Here is a 23,827-nt window from a genome sequence, read left to right as displayed (position 1 = left end):
CAGCACATATTCTAAATATAATTGGGCAGGTGGCACAATGTTCACAGCAAATTACACCAAAGCACTTTACTCCTGTGTAATTGGTAGAATGATATTGCTCTCGGTGGTTATCTACGCTCTGAGTAATTGATATAGGGAGCATCAATCATTTCATACACATCCTTTAGTACATAAAGAATTTGAGCGGATACATAGACCAAGACAAAAGTGCACCCGCACCCACTGTGCACCCGCACCCACTGTGCACCCGCACCCACTGTGCACCCGCACCCACTGTGCACCCGCACCCACTGTGCACCCGCACCCACTGTGCACCCGCACACTACTGTATGTCTTGTATGCATGTTCTTTTTCTCTCCAAAGTTGGCAAAGTTTTAATAACACTGGGGGGGTGTCTCAATGAGAAGCGTCCTCCCAACTAAAATAAGCAGAGGGTTTTTTAATGAGGTGGTAGTAGGGCCAGTGTATTTTTTTAATATTATAGTTCCCTCAAGTAGTGTACATCTGCCAGCCCCATCCTTGTTCTAGTTTCCCTGCTTTGCTCTGCTTGGCTATGGCACATCAAAGCCCCATTAGCGACAAAGACAGCAGACAGCAGCGTTATGGATAGGCGGAAATTATCGGGCTCCTTAGATCGCACCACATCTTCCTGCAATTCAAGTCTACTTCAGAGGGAAGAATTGTGAAAGTGGTCAGCCCATCTCAAATTACACTGGGACAAAACAACAATCACTCGTAGTCTCCTACAGCCTCCTGAACAATACCCAAGACACTCCTGTGTGCTGTGGAATTGGTTACATCACTCTCATCCAGTATACGCTTTGGACGGTTCATAGAACGTTTGCGTTATTCTGTATCCCTTTGCTGGTGAATATCTTGGGGAGGTGATAGAGAGGCACATTCGCAAGCGGCTGCCTGCCGTCACCATCAAACTGACCAGATTTGAGCAACAAAATGGAGAAATCTGAAAAAATAAATAAAAAAACATGGCGATGGCCTGCCTGTCAGGCCACAGCACCTGAGGCTGCTGAGGGGAGAACGGCTCATAATAATGCCCGGAACTGAGAAAATAGAATCGCATCAAACACCTGGAAACCATGTGATTGATGTAGTTGTTACCATTCCAACTATTCCGCTCAAGGAGTTTTGAAAATAACTTTACAGAGTGTATCAATCACGCTAGCCTCATTGTGGATCTTTCCTGCAGAGGCAGGCTCTCACTGGCCAGCCCTCCTGTGGCTGTGTTGGACTCTTAAAGGCTCTGCATGGTCAATTCGACGTCTGCGGTGGCCGTACAGCATTTACTGCGATGCGGCCATGGCAGTAGTGAGAGCATTCATACTTCTTGTGCTTCAGGGAGCTGTCGTGGATCCAATGAATTGGTCTGCGCTGCACCACTCATAGTGATTCAAAGCTAATCTCTATAGCCATCCCGCTAATTAAAAGCAACTGGATAAACAAAAAGACAAGACCGTACCTCTTCTGAGATGTTGGAGTCCGTTTCCCAGTGCTTGACATAGGAGCTCTGCCAAGATAGTAAAAAGACAGCACTGTTTTCCCACCTGCATCTCCATCCCGAGTCTCCCCATTGCCGCTCAGCAAAATTAGCCTACATTTAGTCTATTGTATATATGTGTATTTCACACTATGTTGAGGTTAAAGTCAGAGAATAATGCTGTATGGATGTCAACCCCAATGCATGTTCCTGTCATCTTCACCAATCAACTGCATTACAGTTAAAAACAACTTAGACTACCACCACCGATTTCTGTATGCTAGCTATGCTACCAGCTTATACGAATGGGAGTTAGCATTTACCTGTCACTTTTTCTAAACCTTAAAAGGGACTCATTTTAAATGTTATGCAGCAAAAACTGCCAAATATATCCAAATCTGATTTTAGTAACCACATTGTGAGCCTGCTACAATAAATACAGCAATCATGAAGGATTTTACAAATATCCACTTTGTTAGATCAGATTTGTTTAAAATTGCGCCAATACGGGATCCATCTTTCCCCCACAGTCTGCATTCCATTGACCTCTTTACAGGCATCTATCCCCATTACCTCCCCTATCTCTTTGAAATCCCTACACAAGGTATCATAAAGATGATGTTTTGTTGTCAAGGAAGTGAGTTTGTGTTTATACGGGATTTACCGCCCCCTACTGTCAACCAAACATGTCAACGCGGCGCTATACGGAGCCCACTGCATTGTTACACCATTTGGGAGGCGCACGGCGATGCGGTACGGAGCTTGATACGGCCTCCGCAAGCCTCCGAAGACATTGCAATTGTGTCACACCCTATGTACGGAGCCTCCGGACCACATGGTCGTATCAAGCATAAATTGGCGTTTACTAGGCATGTCTGAAGGTGACATCTGATGTCCTGCTGAGACGAACTTGCTTGCTCTGTGAAAAATCTCTTGAGAGAGTTCAGACTTATCTCCTGAAGCCAGAGAAAGAGAGCTCAGCACAGAGACAAAGTGATTCATTTTTTATTTTGCTTTGGGAATGGTTGTTTTTGTATATACAGTACCAATCAAAAGTTTGGACACACCTTCTCATTCCAGGGTTTTTCTTCATTTATTTTCTACATTGTAGAATACTAGTGAATACATCAAAACTATGAAAAACACATATGGAATCATGTAGTAACCATGAAAGTGTTAAACAAATCAAAATATATAATTTACTACTATGAAGAATCTAAAATCAAAAATATATTTTGATTACTTTGTCCAAACAGAGTTTCAACGTCTATTGGTTTGCTTTCTTCTCTCTCTCACACACTGCTTTGAATCCTATGTTTGCTTTCATTATGTCCTGAATGTTGCTGAGTTTCTTTGAAGCTCCATCCATTGCTTCAGAGAAAATCAGAGGGAATCTGTAATGCTTGGCACTGAATCCACAAAACTAGAACAAGACTGCTTAAGCCTGGAGGACTGTCAAGTTTGCTGCATGCAGTAATTGCCGTGACCCTTCACTTGTTGATGATAGATACCGTATGATGTGTAGGAGTGGGATATATTTAAATGGATTAGCCACCTTGAAAGTATTATCTGCAGCGTGCAAAAATCCCATAAGCCATCACAGCATAGGTAGGTTGTAGATGCTTTCTTTCCACCCCGATCAATTTGTATTTCTAAATTGGAGGTCATATTCCCCTACCCAGACGGACAGTATTACATGCCGTAAGTGTACGCGGTGAAATTGATCCCTTGCACTTTCCAGTGTTAATCATCACCAGAGCAAGGTTTTGCCTTAAGCATTACATTGCAACAAATTACTCTCAAACACCATTGGCCAGTTTCCCCGGAGATCTGGATCGAGGCTCTGAAAGCTGAACCAAGTGAGACGCCTAGCAGCCATGTGGGAAAGTGAGGAAGAAGGGAAGCAAGAGGGAGTGAATGTGTTAGCGCTGAGCACTGGGATTTTTGTCGTCTATGAGCTACGGCTTTGGAGACCCTTTTTAAGAGGGTTGTAAGGTCATCAGTGGGATCCGCTGATTCGCAGTCATCATCCGCTGTCGATCCATCATCTCAGAGAGAGCAAGAGAGCAGTCACTGTGGTGAGAATAGATGCACACCCTGTCCTCCTCGATGTCCATTTAGAATATTGATTCCCGGCTGAACAGAACAAAGCTCTGGGAGACGTTGAGACGAATTAGGCTTTACCCCAAACACAATAGTCATAACAAGCTCTGGGTGGCAGCCAGCGGCAGCCGCTGATTGGCTGAATACCTGGGACGCAAGATGGTTGGAATTGTCAACAAAGCATCAAGACAGAAATATAATGATATGTTTTAAAACGACCAGGAGTTTCTTTGAGAAGATACAGTGCATTCGGACGATATTCAGACCCTTAGACTTTTTCCACATTTTGTTACATTACAGCCTTATGCTAAAATTGCTTGAATTATTATTTTTTTCCTCATTAATCTACACACAATACCCCATAATGACAAACCGAAAACAGGTTTTTAGAAATGTTTGCAAATTTATTAAAAAACAAACTAAACAGAATCCTTACATACATAAGTATTCAGGCCCTTTGCTATGAGACCCGAAATTGAGCTCAGGTGCATCCTGTTTCCATTGATCATCCTTGAGATGTTTTTATAACTTGATTGGAGTCCACCTGTGGTAAATTCAATTGATTAGACATGATTTGGAAAGTCACACATCTGTCTTTATAAGGTCCCATAGATGACAGTGCATGTCAGAGCAAAAACCAAACAATGAGGTGAATTGTCCATAGAGCTCAGAGACAGGATTGTATCCAGGCACAGACCTGGGGAAGGGTAACAAAATGACAGCAGCATTGAAGGTTCCCAGGAACACAGTGGCCTCCATCATTCTTAAGTGGAAGAAGTTTGGAACAACCAAGACTATTTCTAGCGCTGGCCGCCTGGCCAAACTGAGGAATCGGGGAAGAACGGCCTTGGTCAGGGAGGTGAACAAGATGCCGATGGTCACTCTGACAGTTCCGCTGTAGAGATGGGAGACCCTTCCAGAAGGATAACCATCTCTGCAGCACTCCACCAATCAGGCCTTTATTGTAGAGTGGGCCAGACGGAAGCCACTCCTCAGTAAAAGGCACCACAGCCCTCTTGTAGTTTGCCAAAAGGCACCTAAATAATTATCAGATCATGAGAAACAAGATTATCTGGTCTGATGAAACCAAGATTGAACTCTTTGGCCTGAATTACAAGCGTCACGTCTTGAGAAATCCTGGAACCATCCATAAGGTGAAACATGGTGGTGGCAGCATCATGCTGTGGGGTTGTTTTTCAGCAGCAGGGACTCGGAGACTAGTCAGGATTGTGGGAAAGATGAATTGAGCAACGTAGAGCTCCAAGAACACAGTGGCCTCCATCATTCTTAAATGGAAGAAGTTTGGAATCACCAAGACTCTTCCTAAAGCGCTCAGTACCTCAGACTGTGGCAAAGGTTTTCCTTCCAACAGGACAACAACCCTAAGGACACAGCCAAGGCAATGCAGGAGTGGTTTTGGACAAGTACTCATAGTACTAGGACAAGTCTCATAATGCCCTTGAGGGGCCCAGCCAGAGCCCAGACTTGAACCCGATCGATCATCTCTGGAGAGACCTGAAAATAGCTGTGCAGTGACGCTCCCATCCAACCTTTCCCCCTTCTGATGACCAGGTGGCGAATCGCATCTCTGCATGTCTGGCAGACATATCAGTGTGGATGACGGATCACCACCTCAAGCTGAACTTCGGCAAGACGGAGCTGCTCTTCCTCCCGGGGAAGGACTGCCCGTTCCATGATCTCGCCATCACGGTTGACAACTCCATTGTGTCCTCCTCCCAGAGCGCTAAGAACCTTGGCGTGATCCTGGACAACACCCTGTCGTTCTCAACTAACATCAAGGCGGTGGCCCGTTCCTGTAGGTTCATGCTCTACAACATCCGCAGAGTACGACCCTGCCTCACACAGGAAGCGGCGCAGGTCCTAATCCAGGCACTTGTCATCTCCCGTCTGGATTACTGCAACTCGCTGTTGGCTGGGCTCCCTGCCTGTGCCATTAAACCCCTACAACTCATCCAGAACGCCGCAGCCCGTCTAGTGTTCAACCTTCCCAAGTTCTCTCACGTCACCCCGCTCCTCCGCTCTCTCCACTGGCTTCCAGTTGAAGCTCGCATCCGCTACAAGACCATGGTGCTTGCCTACGGAGCTGTGAGGGGAACGGCACCTCAGTACCTCCAGGCTCTGATCAGGCCCTACACCCAAATAAGGGCACTGCGTTCATCCACCTCTGGCCTGCTCGCCTCCCTACCACTGAGGAAGTACAGTTCCCGCTCAGCCCAGTCAAAACTGTTCGCTGCTCTGGCTCCCCAATGGTGGAACAAACTCCCTCACGACGCCAGGACAGCGGAGTCAATCACCACCTTCCGGAGACACCTGAAACCCCACCTCTTTAAGGAATACCTAGGATAGGATAAAGTAATCCTTCTCACCCCCCCCCCCCCTTAAAATATTTAGATGCACTATTGTAAAGTGGCTGTTCCACTGGATGTCATAAGGTGAATGCACCAATTTGTAAGTCGCTCTGGACAAGAGCGTCTGCTAAATGACTTAAATGTAAAATGTAAACCTGACTGAGCTTGAGAGGATCTGCAGAGAAGAATGGGAGAAACTCCACAAATACAGGTGTTCCAAGCTTGTAGCCATATACCCAAGAAGACTGGAGGCTGTAATCGCTTGCAAAGGTCCTTCAACAAAGTACTGAGTAAAGGGTCTGAATACTTATGTAAATGAGATATTTTTTTTTTTATTTTTATACATTTGCAAAAATGTCTAAACCTGTTTTTGCTTTGTCATTGTGGGGTATTGTGTGTTGATTGATGAGAAAAAAAAAATGTAATACATTTTTTAATAAGGCTGTATCGTAACAAAATGTGGCAAAAGTCAAGGGGTCTGAATAATTTCCGAATGCACCGTATATACAGTGATCTGTGCAAACAGCAGAAATGCATCTATTTCACTTTTGCTTGTCAAAAACGAATGACCACTGCTGCACATGCTGCTACTGTTTTGAACAGATTTATACTATTTAGAATGAGCAGCCAGCTCACGAACGAACGAGTGCACCAGGGGATAACCCAAGGAGCATCAAAGAGAACCAGAGAAGCTTGGCTGGTGCGTAAAACCCATGAATTCAAAAAGGTGTTGTGGGTTCGCACTCAAAAATCTTACATCATTATTACATTATTATTATTTTTTCACTGCATCAGGGATAGCGTACACAGACGTTTTTGCTTCACAGCCTTCCTCAGTGTGTAGGTCAAAAAAATGTGTTTTATTCAAAACAGCATTTATAGAGAACACACCCGATTAGCAGCAGGTGCTTCTAATCATGGTTGCCACTCATCTGGATGTGGCTTTTCTGGTCTACATGTATACAAATTAGGCACAAAGAAATACAGAATTATAGGGTATGGGAGTGGGCACGAAGGGCAACTCACAAATCAACTGCCCCAGGTGTCCGCTCACCTGAATACATATCAATTCATGATGATTCACCACAGAGGACAGCAGGTACAGCCGTTCATAAATATATGGGGCCAACTGTTAAACGATATGCTAAATCTGATATGGACGGTGTTCTTGTACAACAGTAAATTTGGCTTATAAGAAGGAGGTGAAATCGAATTCTTAATTTAGACCGTGTGGAGATAAATGAAACTCTTATATATCCACATGGCTTCTCTTTGGAGTCATTTTTTGTTGTAATCACCTCATCTACATGGTGGATTAACTTTTTTGATTCTTACGCAATGCAATTAATTAATATAATGTTTTTTTGCTATATAGTGTCTCGCAACTGGCAAGGTGATATCTTGAGGTCTAATCATGGATTTGGGATGGCGTGGGATGTTTATCCAATAAAATTCTTATGACAAGAACACTAACATATAAATACTTGAATTTATCTCATAGGTCCTAGAAGTCTGTGGGCATAAAAAGTTATTACACTTCCTTATGGTGCTACAAGAGGTACATGATCTACAGGGGATCTCTCTCTCTGACCACATCTGATTTAACCAATATGGTTGTTAACCCAACAAGCATGCAGATGCAGTAAGTGAAAACACATTATCAAACTGGGGATAGCTAGCTAACATAATGTCACAAAGTAATGTTTCATATTTCCGAGTTAGTCAGATATGAGTTTTATAACGGCTTGAAATTGACGTGGGCGCTAACTAGTTAGCAAGCTACCAGCTAGCAATAGCTAGCCAGCTGCTTATCAAAAGCAAATAACTGGTGAAGTTTACAAAACAAATTGACCATACTATTTATCAATGTTTCTCAAAATGACTCTAGCTGCCTAATTTGATAATGCTTTCTGATACAACAGGTTTTATGCTGTTTAGGTCCTTCTGTAGCTCAGTTGGTAGAGCATGGCGCTTGTAAAGCCAGGGTAGTGGGTTCGATTCCCAGGACCACCCATACATAGAATGTATGCACACATGACTGTAAGTCGCTTTTATCCAAAGCGTCTGCTAAATGGCATATATTATATATTACATGTCTCCCTGAGGAACCTAATAAGAAGAGTAGAACCTGATAAACATCAGGGGGAAATATATGCCATGATTTTTTTTGTCCTACCAGATCAGCGATGAGAAGGGTCTAGCTAGTGTATCCCGCTGTCTTTTGACTCTTGCCTGGTTTGTCAGGCCCCAGGCTCCTATGACTGTTACGATGATTTATTTTACAAGTTCATTACAATTAGCTTTTGGCTTTAGCACCTTCTGTACCTGATCGAGCATCTCGTCCTTCACAGCCGTCTGGTTCAAGAGACTCATTGGGAGGAGGAGACTAGAGCAGACCCAGAAGTTCTGACTGAACACACATTTGAGCACCCCAGGACAGTCCATTTACTTTGTGCTGTTATAATTTATGCTATGAAATCCTATCATTGGGGCAGTTCCCCCTCATAGCAAATTGCTGGCAAAACAATTCAAGCAATGTTTGCACGGCCTGTGCGCCCAATGGAGGCGGAGCTGCCACTGCTGGCAGTCACAGAGGGGCAGAGTAGTAAGTAACTAAACAGCTTGTTTTGAACAATATTTGAAGCATGAAAATGTACACATTTACCACACTTTTAGAAGCATTTAAAACATGATAATATATATTTGTTGGGTAAATATTTTTGGGGTTGGACCAATCACAAGTAGGGTGCCGCCCCTAACGCCCTAGCCGGCGAGCCGCCACTAGTGGCAGCTTAGGTGCTGTTGTCATCCATAAAACTAACTGAAGGATATTTCCTCAGAGGGCTTAGTTCTTTTCACTTTCGTCTTCTGCTGTTACACACGCATTTATTCTGCAGTAGACGGAACGTCACAGGCGTTAACGTCACGGTCAAAGGACTCTGTAACTTTCCAAAGCCACCTCACCATTAGTGGTGTTCTGTTCTCTCTGCGACTGGAACTTTCCAGTGCCACCTTACCATTTAAAGTTCCTGTAGGACGTCCGTCAGAAGTGCACCTTGTGAAATAAGGCCAGTGGGGGTGGAGAGAGAGATGTGCTGACGGGACCAGAGGGGGGTAACATGGGGGACTAGGCGGGGGACTGCAGGGCGAGAGGCAGCGCTCACACATTCACTGCATTGTTAGATGGATCCTCAGAGGAGCCAGGTGTGTCTTGTGATCCAGCCCCTTGACCAGCCTCAGCCAAGCTGTCTCTCTATCACAAGACTATCTAGGCCACAGTCACAAAGCAGACCACATTCAGAGCCCAGTGTCTCTCTCATCCATTTTCTCTTCCTCTTTCGCTCTACTTCGGTCTCTCCCCATATCACCCCCATCTCTCTTTCACCCTCTCTCCCCTGCATCCCTCTCTCTCTCACTCATCTCTCTTTCTCTCTCTCTTTCGCCCTCTCTCTCTGCTTCCCTCAGCTCATTTTTCATCATGGCCTGATTGTGCTCTGCTGTCCCAGTCAGTTTGGCCTGGCTGTTCCACATGGCCCATATCCTTGGCTCTGTCACAGTGCTCCCCGGGCTCAGGCCTTAGCCAGGTCCCCAATCATCTGTTTTGGGCATATTTGACCCATGACAAGTCCATTCTCAAACCGCTTCCTCTTATAACTTTCTCTTTAAAGTTTCTGGTCTGAACTTGAACTTCTGTATTATATTTTTGCATGGGAGAAGAGACAAAAGGAGACATTTAAAGAACTCCATTTGGGTCTGGTCTCACAGATTTATAATGTTCATCTTTCACTAACTTGTGTTAGTCTCATCCATTTGTCTTACCTGCGTTCTTGGCCTCTCTTTGAACAATTTTTACAGACATTGTGTGTGGGCTCTGATTTTGAATTCCCCAAACATATCGAGTGAGACACATGCTGTATTTGAAAAAACATTCATCTGCAATGATCACTTTTCATTTCTCTCACTCTATTTCTCTCTTGTTCTCTCTGTCCTTGGTGTTACATCTGAAGGTGACACCGCTATCACTCTCCATGCTTTCATATGGCTCAGATGTCAGCACCATGTCTGACAGTTTACCTGTCATTGAGTGAAGGAAATGTGGAAACTGCACTAATCTTAACCAAGGAGACTCAGAAAATGGGCTCAAATACCACTGGCATCACACTGGATGCCACAGAGGGCCTTCACCATCAGCTGGATGCTTCTCCGGATCAGGGGATGACAAGGAGGTGATAATAGGGTGATAATAATCTGGACCTGTGGACAGCAAACACCATCTCAACCAATCTCAGACTGGCCATCTGTTGAAGCTGTATGTGTTTGGAGTGGGGGACCCGTCATCTTGCACAGGTTAGGTTTGTTAGCTTGGTCGGATGACTTTCTATTGGACACGTCACCAGGCTGTCGACGGATGGATTCTGCATGGGATTGCTATTGGTCTGAAAGAGAGGGAAGGTCTGGTGGAAATCCTCCAATGTCATGCTGTTTTTGGCTTCAAGAGGCTGTACTTTACAACTAGGCTATAGATGATATCACTGACTTACTATAACCTTATACAATGCGGTTCACAGCAAGTCAAATATTTTGTTTAGCATGGATCTCTGCCAATCCCTACCAGTTGTCCATAAGAACTTCCTATGAACCTATGCTTTAGACAGAAATATTAAACAGAAATATAATGGAGAATATTAATTAAGATGGGAGGCTTTTTTTAAATCTAACCATTTTATCAATTGATCTGTGTTTTCCTTTTGATGTCAGGCAGATACTTTTGGTCATGTAGTGTATGTGGACACCTGCTCGTCACGTCTCATTTCAAAATCATGGCCATTAATATAGAGTTGGTCCGCCCTTTGCTACTATAACAGCCTCCACTATTCTAGGAAGGCTTTCCAATAGATGTTGGAACATTGCTGTGGGGACTTGCTTCCATTCAGCCATGAGCATTAGTGAGGTCGTCCGCTGGTGTTGGGCGATTAGGCCTGGACTGCAGTCAGCGTTCCAATTCATCCCAAAGGTGTTTGATGGGGTTGAGGTCAGGGCTCTGCAGGCTAGTAAAGTTCTTCCGCACTGATCTCGACAAACCATTTCTGTATGGACCTCGCTTTGTGCATGGCGGTATTGTCATGCTGAAACAGAAAAGGGCTTTCCCCAAACTGTTGCCACAAAGTTGGAAGCACAGAACTGTCTAGAATGTCATTGTATGCTGTAACGTTAAGATTTCCCTTCACTGGAACTAAAGGGTCTAGCCCAAACCATGAAAAACAGCCCCAGACCATTATTCCTCCTCCACCAAACTTTACAGTTGGCACTATGCATTGGGGCAGGTAGCGCCCTCCCAGATTGGTCCGTCGGACTGCCAGATGGTAAAGTGTAATTCGTCACTCCAGAGAATGTGTTTCCACTGCTCCAGAGTCTAATGGCAGTGAACTTTACACCATTCCAGCCGACGCTTGGCATTGTGCATGGTGATCATAGGCTTGTGTGCGACTGCTTGCCCCTGGAAACCCATTTCATGAAGCTCCCGACGAATATTTATTGTGCCGATCTTGCTTCCAGAGACAGTTTGGAATTCGTTAGTGGGTGTTGCAGCCGAGGACAGATCATTTTGACGCACTTCAGCACTCGACGGTACCGTTCGGTGAGATGAGTGGCCTACCATTTGCGGTTCAGCCTCTGTTGGTCCTAGACGTTTCCTCTTCACAATAACAGCACATACAGTTGACCGGGGCAGCTCTAGCAAGGCACATTTTTTACGAACTGACTTGTTGGAAAGGTGGCATGCTTTGACGGTACCATGTTGAAAGTCACTGAGCTCTTCAGTAAGGCCATTCTACTGCCAATATTTGATTTTATACACCTGTCAACAACGGGTGTGGCTGAAATTGCCGAATCCACTAATTTGAAGGGGGGTCCACATATTTTTGTATATACAGTACCAGTCAAAATTTTGGACACGTCTACTCATTCAAGGTTTTTCCTTTATTTTTCCTATTTTCTACATTTGTAGAATAATAGTGAAGAAATCAAAACTATGAAATAACACATGGAATCATGAGGTAACCAAAAAGGGGAAGCAAATGTAAATATTTTGAGATTCATTCTCTCAACCAGTTTCACCTGGAATGTTTTTCCAACAGTCTTGAACGAGTTCCCACATACAGTATAATGAGCACTTGTTGGCTGCATGTCCAACACATCCCAAACCATCTCAATTAGGTTGAGGTTGGGTGATTGTAGAGGTAATCTGATGCAGCACTCCATCACTCTCCTCCTTGGTCCAATAGCCCTTACAAATAGCCCTGGAGGTGTGTTGGGTCATTTTCCTGTGGAAAAACAAATGATAGTCCCATGAAGCGCAAACCAGATGGGATGGCGTATAGCTGCTGTGGTAGCCATGTGAGCCTTGAGTGAGCCTTGAATTCTAAATAAATCACAGTGTCACCAGCAAAGCACCCCACGCCATCACACCTCCTCCTCCATGCTTCACGGTGGGAACCACAAATGCTTAGATCATCCGATCACCTACTCTGCATCTCACAAAGACACAGTGGTTGGACTCATCAGACCAGGATGAAGGACAGATTTCCACCACTCTAATGTCCATTCTCTTGTTTCTTGGCCCAAACAAGTCTCTTCTTCCTATTGGTGTCCTTTAGTAGTGATTTCTTTGCAACAATTCTACCATGAAGGCCTGATTCCCGCAGTCTCATCTGAACAGTTTATGTTGAGATGTGTCTTACTTGAATAAGAAGAAGAGAAGCATTTATTTGGGCTGCAATCTGAGGCTGGTAACTCTAATGAACGTATCCTCTGCAGCAGAGGTAACTCTGGGTCTTCCTTTCCTGTGGCAGTCCTCATGAGAGCCATTTTCATCATAGCGCTTGATGTTTTTTGCGACTGCACTTGAAGGAACTTTTAAAAGTTCTTGAAATGTTGACTGACCTTCATGTCTTAAATTAATGATGGACTGTCATTTCTCTTTGCTTATTTGGGCTGTTCTTGACATAATATGGACTTGGTCTTTGACCAAATAGGGCTATCTTCTGTATACCACCCCTAGCTTGTCACAACACAACTGATTGGCTCAAACGAATTAAGAAGGAAAGGAATTCCACAACTTTTAACAAGGTACACCTGTTAATTGAAATGCATACCTCGTGAAGCTGGTTGAGAGAAGGGTGTGCAAAGCTATAATCAAGGCAACGGGTGGATACTTTGAAGAATGTCAAATATAACATATGTTTGTATTTGTTTAACACTTTTTGGTTACTACGTGATTCCATGTGTGTCAAAATAAAGAAAAACCCTGGAATAAGTTGGTGTGTCCAAACTTTTGACCTGTATAGTGTTGTGAATGGTGTTTGGCTTTGCAGAACTGATGTCCCAGTGAGATGGAATTATTTTTGCTTGCTCTGAGCATGGTGCTCCATTTGTCAGATATAGATAGCAGGAAATTGCGCCTGGAGAGGGCCAATCAAAATGCCCCCTCCCCTGAGTGTGTGGGGCTAAACTCTGAGAAATGGAGCTATATAGGAAATCTGCCAAGATGAAAAATAAATTATAATGTTGCAATAGTGACCAGGATTGGAACCTGGGTTTGATACAGTTGTTTTTCACCTTTTACGGATTGAGAACCTCCGGAAAGCCTCTCTCTCACTTTCTTATTCTTGCTCTCTCGATCTCTCCCTTTTCATGATTACAGAAAGGGGTGATTGTGGGTTTCTGACGTTTTGTTTATGTACTGTGTGGTTTGGATTGGATTTCTATTGTACAAGGCTTGCTGTAGTGTGCCAGTAGAGCTTGATGTTTAGTAGATGCCTGTGGCGAGATGGTGTAGTAGATTGTCACAAACCCCACCCAGATCAGTATGATCTTAAGCCGTCCACTAGCCATTTTCAGTTAAGACCTCAATCAAAGGCTGGCTTTGTTCTTGCCTTAATTTGACAGTCACTCTCCTGCATTCACTCCAACAAATGGCAGCTCATTAAGATGATGATCAATCTCAAAGTAATGGCTCCCACTGTGCTTGTTTTGAGTTTACAAGTGAATACACATTCACACCAACTCCTGGATACATTAACACATTATCGGCTATTCATCTATGCCGGCGTTCTCCAACCCTGTTCCTGCAGAGCTACCCTAATCTGACTCAGTTTTTCAACCAGCTAATTATTAAAATAAGGTGCACTAGATAAGTGAAAATCTCCAGGACTGGGTTGAGAGCCCTGATCTATGCACAGTCGTGCACACACACTTAGTTCCACACATGCATAGTGAGTTTCTTGAGTAAGATATGCTACTATGTTTTATTGCTACTGTGTTTTATTTATTATTTATCTGGGCAGGATGCATGTGGTCAGCATGTTGTCTTGCACCTGTGTGTTTCTGAGTTTTGTTTCCGTGTGTCTGTGTGTGTCTCTGTGTGTTTCTGTGCCTTGTTTGTGTGTGTGTGTGTGTTTCTCAATCCTGAGTGTCTGAGTGTCTGACTGTTTGTCAGTGTCCTGGCACTAGCAGGATGTTGGCTGAGCCCTCTTGACCTTTTGACCCCTGCCTTGTGTCCCAGGTACTCGTTCCAGGACGAGGAGGACATGTTCATGGTGGTGGATCTGCTGCTGGGAGGGGATCTGCGCTACCACCTCCAACAGAACGTCCATTTCAATGAGGACGCTGTCAAACTCTACCTGTGTGAGATGACCCTGGCACTGGACTACCTGCAGAGCCAGCACATCATCCACAGGTATGGACATTATCCATAGACACAGAATCCGCTGCACTGGTATGAGATATAACAGGGGTTGGCAACAGGTGGCAAAAGTGTTTTATTTTGTCCCCCCAAAGTTTTTAGAAAAAAATATAGATATATTTAAAGTCAGCAAAAAAAGAAATGTCCCTTTTTCAGGACCCTGTCTTTCAAAGATAATTTGTAAAAATCCAAGTAACTTCACAGATATTCATTGTAAAGGGTTTAAACACTGTTTCCAATGTTTGTTCAATGAACCATAAACAATTAATGAACATGCACCTGTGGAACGGTCGTTAAGACACCAACAGCTTACAGACGTTATGCAATTAAGGTCACAGTTATGAAAACTTAGGACACTAAAGAGGCCTTTCTACTGACTCTGGAAAAACACCAAAAGAAAGATGCCCAGGGTCCTTGCTCATCTGCGTGAATGTGCCTTATGCATCCTGCAAGGAGGCATGAGGACTGCATATGTGGCCAGGGCAATAAATTCCAATGTCTGTACTGTGAGACACCTAAGACAGCGCTACAGGACAGACAGCAGATAATAATCCTCGTAGTGGCAGACCAGGAATGCACAATCCCTGCATCAGTGCTCAGACTGTCCGAAGTAGGCTGACAGACGCTGGACTGAGAGCTTGTAGGCCAGTTGTAAGGGAGGTCCTCACCAGACATCACAGGCAACAACATCGCCACCGTAGCCGGACCAGACAGGACTGGCAAAAAGTGCTCTTCGCTGACGAGTCATGGTTTTGTCTCACCAGGAGTGACAGTCGGATTTGCGTTTATCGTCAAACGAATGAGCATTACACCGAGGCCTGTACTCTGGAACGGGATCGATATGGAGGTGGAGGGTCCGTCATGGTCTGGGGCAGTGTGTCACAGCATCATCGGACTGAGCTTATTGGTGCCTTGCAGGTGCCTTGGTGGAAGAGAGGGGTAACGTCTCACAGCAAGAACTGGCAAATCTGGTGCAGTCCATGATGAGGAGATCTGGCCACACCAGATACTGACTGTTACTTTTGGTTTTGATCCCCCTTGTTCAGGGACACATTATTCCATCTCTGTTAGTCACATGTCTAACATCATGGGAAAATCAATAGAAATCAGCCAAGACCTCAGAAAAAAAATGTGTAGACCTCCACAACTCTGGTTCATCCTTGGGGGAAATTTCCATACGCCTGAAGGTACCACATTCATCTGTACAAACAATAGTACTTAAGTATAAACACCATGGGACCACGCAGCCATCATACCGCTCAGGAAGGAGAAGCGTTCTGTCTCCTAGAGATGAACGTACGTTGGTGCGAAAAGTGCAAATCAATCCCAGAACAACAGCAAAGGACCTTGTGAAGATGCTAGAGGAAACCGGTACAAAAGTATCAATATCCACAATAAATCGAGTCCTATATTTACATATCCTGAAAGGCCGCTCAGCAAGGAAGAAGCCACTGCTCCATTACCTCCATAAAAAGCCAGACAAAGGTTTGCAACTGCACATGGGGACAAAGATTGTACTTTTTGGAGAAATGTCCTCTGGTCTGATGACGCAAAAATAGAACTGTTTGGCCATAATGACCATCGTTATGTTTTGAGGAGAAAGGGGGAGGCTTGCAAGCCAAAGAACACCATCCCAAACTTGAAGCACGGGGGTGGAAGCATCATGTTGTGGGGGTGCTTTCCTGCAAGAGGGACTGGTGCACTTCAGAAAATAGATTGCATCATATGGGAGGAACATTATATGGATATATTGAAGCAACATCTCAAGACATCAGTCAGGAAGTTAAAGCTTGGTTGCAAATGGGTCTTACAAATGGACAATGACCCCAAGCATACTTCCAAAGTTGTGTCAAAATGGCTGAAGGACAACAAAGTCCTGACCTCAATCCTATAGGGAATTTATGGACAGAACTAAAAAAGCGTGTGCGAGCAAGGAGGCCTACAAACCTGACTCAGTTACACCAGCTCTGTCATGAGGAATGGGCCAAAATTCACCCAACTTATTGTGGGAAGCTTGTGGAAGGCTACCTGAAATGTTTGACCCAGGTTAAGCATTTTAAAGGCAATGCTACCAAATACTAATTGAGTGTATGACACAGTGTGTCCTTGCCTTCGTAATAGTGTTAAATCCAAATGTCAGTCTAAAAGGATTTCAGTTATATGGTTCTTACCCTGACAGTAATCTATGGGCCAGGACAGTAATCCACTGTTCGGATTTCTATAAACAGCCACTACTAACTTCAGCTAATTTTAGCCATCGCTAACCAAAATTGTGTCTGCGTCTCCTGGCCCTCCTTTAGAGCTCAAACACACTGCGATGGCGAACTGTTAACACTAGAACTGCCAGTCCTCGCTATCCCCCTTACTATGTCAATAAGCAGCCCTTTTGACTGCAACATGCTAACAGTCTAATAAATAAGTCATATACTGTATTCTATCGGAAAAATAATCCTTTGGCTGTGGTTATGGAAGTCTTGATAACATTAGAATACGAGAAACAATGCATTTCCAAGAACACAATAGCATTTATGCTACTAAAGGTGATATGTAGTTGAGGCTATAAACAAGCAGGAAAACCATGCACCCGGACGGAGGCTGCTTCTTTTTACGTGATGCCCAACTTCCATCAATACGTCTCCTTCACCACTAGTGGTGATAATGTCCGAGACCACTGTTACTCTACCCACAAGCAGCATAAAAGGCAATGTATCGCCCCTTCGGCCAATCATTATTCTATACTCCTGCTTCCTGTCTTCAAACAGAAGCTCAAACAGGAACTATCCGTTACCCGCTCCACAGAGAAATGGTCCGCCGAATCAGAGGCTATACTACAGGACTGCTTTGTTAGAGCTGACTGGAATATTTCCTGGAACTCCTCTGATAACATTGACGAGCTAACCACCTCCGTCACCGGCTTCATTAGGAAATGCACCTCTGATGTTGTCCCCATAGTGAAGTTTTGCTGCTTCCCCAATCAAAAGCCCTGGATTAACACAGAGGTTGGCACTAAGATAAAGACCAGGCTTACGGTTCAGAGGGCTATCACTGCCAACCCCCGAGCCTACGGCTGAGGACACAATCAACTCCTGTTACGACCGCTGCAGAGGTTTCAAACTAGCAAAAGGACAGAAGGAATAAGGTGGAATCCTATTATACAGGCTCTGACACCCACCGCATGTGGCATGATGGATTACAAAGGAAGACCCAGCCGTGATATGCCCAACAGTGCCTTTCTACTAAACAATCTCACTTCGGCAAAATACAACACCAAGCTGTGCATGAGGGCCCCCGCCGGCGCTCACAAGGCCACGGGGCCGAACTATTCCAGGGTGTATTCTCAATGTTTGTGCAGAATAGCTGGCAAGAATATTCATGGTTATTTTCAACCTCTCTTGTCCCAGTCTATAATCCCCACGTCTCAAGCTGACAACCACCATTCCTGTTCCCAAGAACTCTAAGGATACCTGCCAGAATGACTACAGCTCTGTAGCACTCACATCTGTAATAATGAAGCGCTTTGAAAGGCTGGTTGTGGTACACATCAACTCTGTCATCCCAGACATCCTAGACACACTCCAAGCATACTTCCACAACAGAGCCATAGATGATGCAATCTCAATTGCACTCCACACTGCCCTCAACCACCTAGATTAGAGGAATACCTTTGTGAGAATGCTGTTCATTGACTACAGTTCAGCGTTCAACACCATAGTCCCCTCCAAGCTCGTCACCATCCTGGACTTCTTGATGGGCTGACCCCAGGTATTGAGGGTAGGCAGCATCACCTCCGCCACGCTGATCCTCAACACGGGGGACCCACAGGGGTGTGTGCTTAGTCCACTCTTGTGTTTACCCACGACTGCGTAGCCACGCACAACTCCAACACCATCATCAAGTTTGCTGACGACGCAACGGTGATAGGCCTGATCACTGGCGATAATGACTACAGGAAACGGGGAGGTGACTGCACCATTGAGAGCATCTTGACTGGCTGCATCACTGCTTAGTATGGCAACTGCACCACCCTCGAATGCATAGCACTAGAGAGGGTAGTGCGGCTAGACCAGTACATCACGGGGCCGAGCTCCTTGCGATCCAGGACCTCTATATCAGGCGTTGTGAAAGGAAGGCCTGGAAAATTGTTAGACTCCATCCACCCAAGCCCATAAACTGTACTCTCTGCTTCCACATGACATGCGGTACGGGAGCAACAAGTCTGACACCAACAGGTGCCTGAACAGCTTCTATCCCCAAGCCATAAGACTGCTAAATAGCTAACAGAATGGCTACATGGACTATCTGCATTGACTGTTTTACTTTATTTTCACACTTACTCTATGAACTCTCACAGGACTTGCACACACTGACACTCCAGCACACTCACACATACTCACTTAATTTGCTCACACACACAACATGCACACACATTCATACTCCCTGGGCTCCTGAGTGGCGCAGCGGTCTCAGGCACTGCATCTCAGTGCAAGATGCGTTACTACAGTCTCTGGTTCGAATCCAGGCTGTATCACATCTGGCCGTGTTTGGGAGTCCCATAGGGCAGCGCACAATTGGCTCAGCGTTGGCCGGGGTAGGCCGTCATTGTAAATAAAAATGTGTTCTTAACTGACTTGCCTAGTTAAAGGTTTAAATGAAATAAAGAATAGTGACTAAACACACGCACACTCACATACGATCATCATATATGCTCCTGATGTCTAGTCAACTTTCCCCCTTTTACATATCTACCTCTACCACTCCAGTATCCCTGCACTTTGTTAATATTGTATTGCCACTGACCCTGGAACTGACCACTTAGTTTACTTACTTTCTCGTGTTCTTCTTATTTCTATTTCTCGCATGGTTTTTGTTCTACTGTACTTTATTTATAGTACGACTGATATTGATAATTGCATTGTTGGGAAAGAGTTTGCAAGAAAGGCATTTCACTGTACTTGTGCACGTGACAATAAAACTTGAAAATTGCTGGCGAGTGCTCATGTATGGACCGCAAAGGAACAGTGATTATTCTTGGAAAAAGTGATAGTTGGAAACCTCCGAATCGGCTCTGTCTGCTCGTCTTACCTGAATGAGCCTCTGTAGGAGGATTATGAAAAAGTCACTTTTTGGCATTGGGTGAAAATGATGTCCTCTTAAAACAGCTTTAACACATGATGTTTCTGATATAAAAACATATGTATGTTAAATATAATTATTTAGCGAAAGTCAAAGATAGAGGGGGGGGGGGCATGACTTAAACAATTGCAGAGATATTAACATTTTAAATGAATATGCAGTCAAAATACTGCCTCTGTGCTTCTTGTGTTAAAAGCAGAGAGCGACATTCCGGTCACTCTGACCAGAATTTTCTGATCATTTTCTGAAATGGCGTAAACAGCCATCATTCGCTGACACCCAGCAGGGGATCACTGCTTGTCTGCTTTTAGTTGTACGTACCTCCCTGATTACTCCTATCCTGGGTGACATGTCTGGGACTCCTGGGCCTCCCTCTTCTACTCCCTGTTTCAGACACAGACATCTCCTCACCATCATGCCCGAAAGGAGATGAATCCCCTGTGTTAAGGGGTGTAATGATTCATCATCATCCTTTTCTCATCTGTCTTGAGTGTCCCCGGGCAGAACGGGCAGTCCTGCATCGTCCTTTTCACTCTCCCAGCTCTGACACCTAATGTGTGGCCTGATGGCTACAGGAGATACTCACCGCACTGCAGTACTGGAAAACCTGTGCTCTGGGTCTAATGATGTCGGCTCCAATATGTGGTGCTCGTTGGAAGAAAAGCCACACCTTTTGAATTCACTAGTATATCACTGGGCAGTGGTTTTTATCCATCGGATTATGAAACTAAAATGGCTTTAGTAGCCGATTTGTTTGTCCAACAGTCTGTTGTTTGCTGAATAGTATTCTTTCTATAAGGACCTGGGCAATCCCTTTTTAATGAAGGCTTTTCTATATTGCTGCAGTTGTTAAAATCAATCTTCTTCAGCATGGTATGACTTGCAGTTGTGAGCTTTTGTTGAAAGTGCTGAGCACAGGGCAAAGTGTTGGTGCTGTAAATGAAAGTGTTTAGGTCCCTGTAGACCACAAACTCCACTCAAAATGTTTTAACCATTTGGCCTCGATGTTTTAACCTTTAACTCCAAAGCTCGTTTTAGCAAATTGCTCCTCTAAAGTGCAAAATAAATATCTGGGTGTGTGCGTACTGGTGAGTGTGTTTGTGCATTTGTGCCATTGAGCAATCATGTACTGTGCCTTCAGAAGCCTTGACTTTTTCCACATTTTGTTGTGTTACAGCCTGAATTTAAAATTGATTCCATTTAATTTTTTTCTGTCACTGGCCTACACACAATACCCCATTATGTTTTTCTAAATGTTTACAAGCTGAGGGAATAAGTGAATAATCTTCAACCCCTTTGTCATGGCAAAGTAAACATGTGCTTATGAAGTAACCTAATTAAGTTGCATTAACATAATTTTTGAACGACTATCTCATCACTGTACTCCCCCCCCCCCCCCCCCCAGTTGAGCAGTGAAATTCAAAAACAGATCCAGGGAGGTTTTCCAATGCCTCACAAAGGGCACCTATTGGGAAATGGGTTAAAAAAAATTAAAAGCAGACATTGACTATCACTTTGAGGATGGTGAAGTTATTAATAACACTTTGAATGGTGTATCAATACACCGAGTTACTACAAAGATACAGGCGTCCTTCCTAATTCAGTTGCCAGAGAGTAAGGAAACCACTCAGGGATTTCCCCATGAGGCCAATGGTGACTTTATAACAGTTAGAGTTTAATGGCTGTGATGTGAGGATGGATCAACAACATTGTAATTACTCCAGAATACTAACCTAAATGACAGAGTGAAAAGAAGGAAGCCTGTACATAATAAAACATATTCCAAAACATGCATCCTGTTTGTGATAATGGAATCCTGTTTGTGATAAATGGAATTTAGCTAAGCACAGGCAAAATCCTAGGGGAAAATCTGGCTCAGTCTGCTTTCCAACAGACACTGGGAGACAAATTCACCTTTCAGCAGGACAATAACCTAAAACATAAGGCCATATATACATCATGACGACATTGAAAGTGGCCCAGATCCAGTTTTGACTTAAATTTGCCTTGAAAATCTATGCAAGACTTGAAAATGGCTGTCTAGCAATGATCAACAACCAACTTGACAGAATTTTTAAAAGAACAATGTGAAAATATTCGACATTCCAGGTGTGCAAAGCTCTTAGAGACTTACACAGAAAGACTCACAGCTGTAATCACTGCCAGAGGTGATTCTAACATGAAATATCTCAGGGGGTTGAATACTTATCTAATGAAGATATATTAGTGCTTTATTTTTCTTTTTTTTTTTTAACAAATGTTCACATTTATCTTCCACTTTGACATTAGAGTATTTTGTGTAAAAAAATAAACCTATTTAATCCCACTTTGTGACACAACGAAATGTGTAAAAAGTACAAGAGTGGGAACACTGTCTGATGGCACTGTAGTTCCAACTAGAATGAACACACACTTGTCCTCAACTCAAGTTAAAACAGTAATTCACCCTGTCAACTTGATAAATGTGCTTTGCCATTATTTAAATACCAATTAAGTTATTCGGTAGAAGATTTAGGGAGTTTGCCCAAGTCTCTGTGTGTTTTTTTTTCTCTCATCCTGGCATCAACACTTCTGACTCTGACACAGTTGTGTCTGCTGTAGGAGGCCTAATCCAATCCCTGGTTATCTGTATCTCCTGCTCTGCATTTTGGTTCCACGCTGTGGGTTTGCGACAGGAGAATACTATTATTTTGTTGCACTAAATGGGGGAAGAAGTGTCTCCTAGCAACAGTCTGCTGCTGCCATGATGCCTGAGGAAGGTGGAATTAGTCTAAGCAACAAAAAAAAGTCCCCAAAGAACACAAGAATGGCCCCCCTCTCTTTACTTCTTCTGCACTGAAGAAAAACTAAAAAGTGAACATTGATTTCTCTTCCCTCTTCTATAGTGAAGGCCTTAGAGGTGGAATTAGACCTCAAACGTGTTAGTCGTCTGCTGCTGGAGTTTCCATTCCATACTTAGGAAACCCGTTTGACTGCATTGCTAGTCACGTCAAAGAAGAAGTGTGTTAAATGTGCAATGCTCTGCATGGTTTTACATCAAATAACCATGGTGGCGGGATGGCAGAGGGTTTCATATTGGAATTTCTCCCATGGCCATAGAGCACGTGAATTGAATACATTTCCATTGAAATCTCTTGAGAAATACACCAGTTAACATAGAGATGTACTTTTATGGTACAGTATAGCCTCCCCAATGGGCAAAGACGTCAAGTCAACGTTTATTCCGCGTTGGTTCAACGTAATTTCGTTTTTTTCCCCATTGAAATGACCTGGAAGCATTGATTCTACCAGTGTGTTCCCAGTGGGTCAGTGCTAACAGGAATGTTACTTTAGTGAAGTGTATGAGCTGATTTTGCATCAAATAACCACTGTGGCGGTGTAGAGGCTTTCATATTTGAGTTCCTCCCGTACATTTCCATTGAAATCTCTTGAGAAATACACCAGTTAACATAGAGACTTCCTTCTTGGTATAGCATAGCCTTTGTGCATACATTACTTTTTAAATCAGTGTAGGTTTTGAGACACAGACTCTGTGGACTAAATGGCTTGGGTTTGCGATCACATTTCCATTAAACCTCTTAAGGAAAACACCAGTTAAAAAAGACGTACTGTAGCCTGATATCATGTTAGTGTAGCGTATGAGACTCTCTATGTGGACTAAATGTATTATTCACACTTTCGTGACAGGCTGCATAATTAAATAAGCGGGGTTGGCTCTGTTAATTGGCTGTGGGCTTGGAGGGGGCTGTGCATGTGGGTTAACACCAAGGTATTGTTGTTTATGTTGGTTTCCACTGCATTGGTGCCCCACATAAAAAAGCATGTGTGGAGAAAACCTGGGAGTGCCTCCCTGGCGTTGGGATTGGAAATTGCCATGTTCCCAATGTTCCCATTCATCCATGTCGAATATAGTGGTGTAGGGAACAGTACATGGGCATACGCACACACATCGGCACACAGTCACATACGTAATACACACACAGG

General features: G+C 43.9%; 1 protein-coding gene across 1 annotated transcript in view; it reads left to right on the top strand.

Annotated features, from left to right (window-relative positions):
* LOC124041392 (serine/threonine-protein kinase 32C-like) overlaps positions 1–23,827 on the top strand; it is a 156,728-nt gene that overhangs the window by 104,151 nt on the left and 28,750 nt on the right. Inside the window, exon 4 of the mRNA XM_046358913.1 lies at positions 14,531–14,704. Coding sequence (XP_046214869.1) covers positions 14,531–14,704 — 174 coding nt within the window. The remainder of the gene's footprint in view (positions 1–14,530; positions 14,705–23,827) is intronic.

Source organism: Oncorhynchus gorbuscha, linkage group LG08 (genome assembly GCF_021184085.1).
Source record: "Oncorhynchus gorbuscha isolate QuinsamMale2020 ecotype Even-year linkage group LG08, OgorEven_v1.0, whole genome shotgun sequence".
NCBI lineage: Eukaryota > Metazoa > Chordata > Actinopteri > Salmoniformes > Salmonidae > Oncorhynchus > Oncorhynchus gorbuscha.
This window is presented reverse-complemented; position numbering and strand designations above follow the sequence as displayed.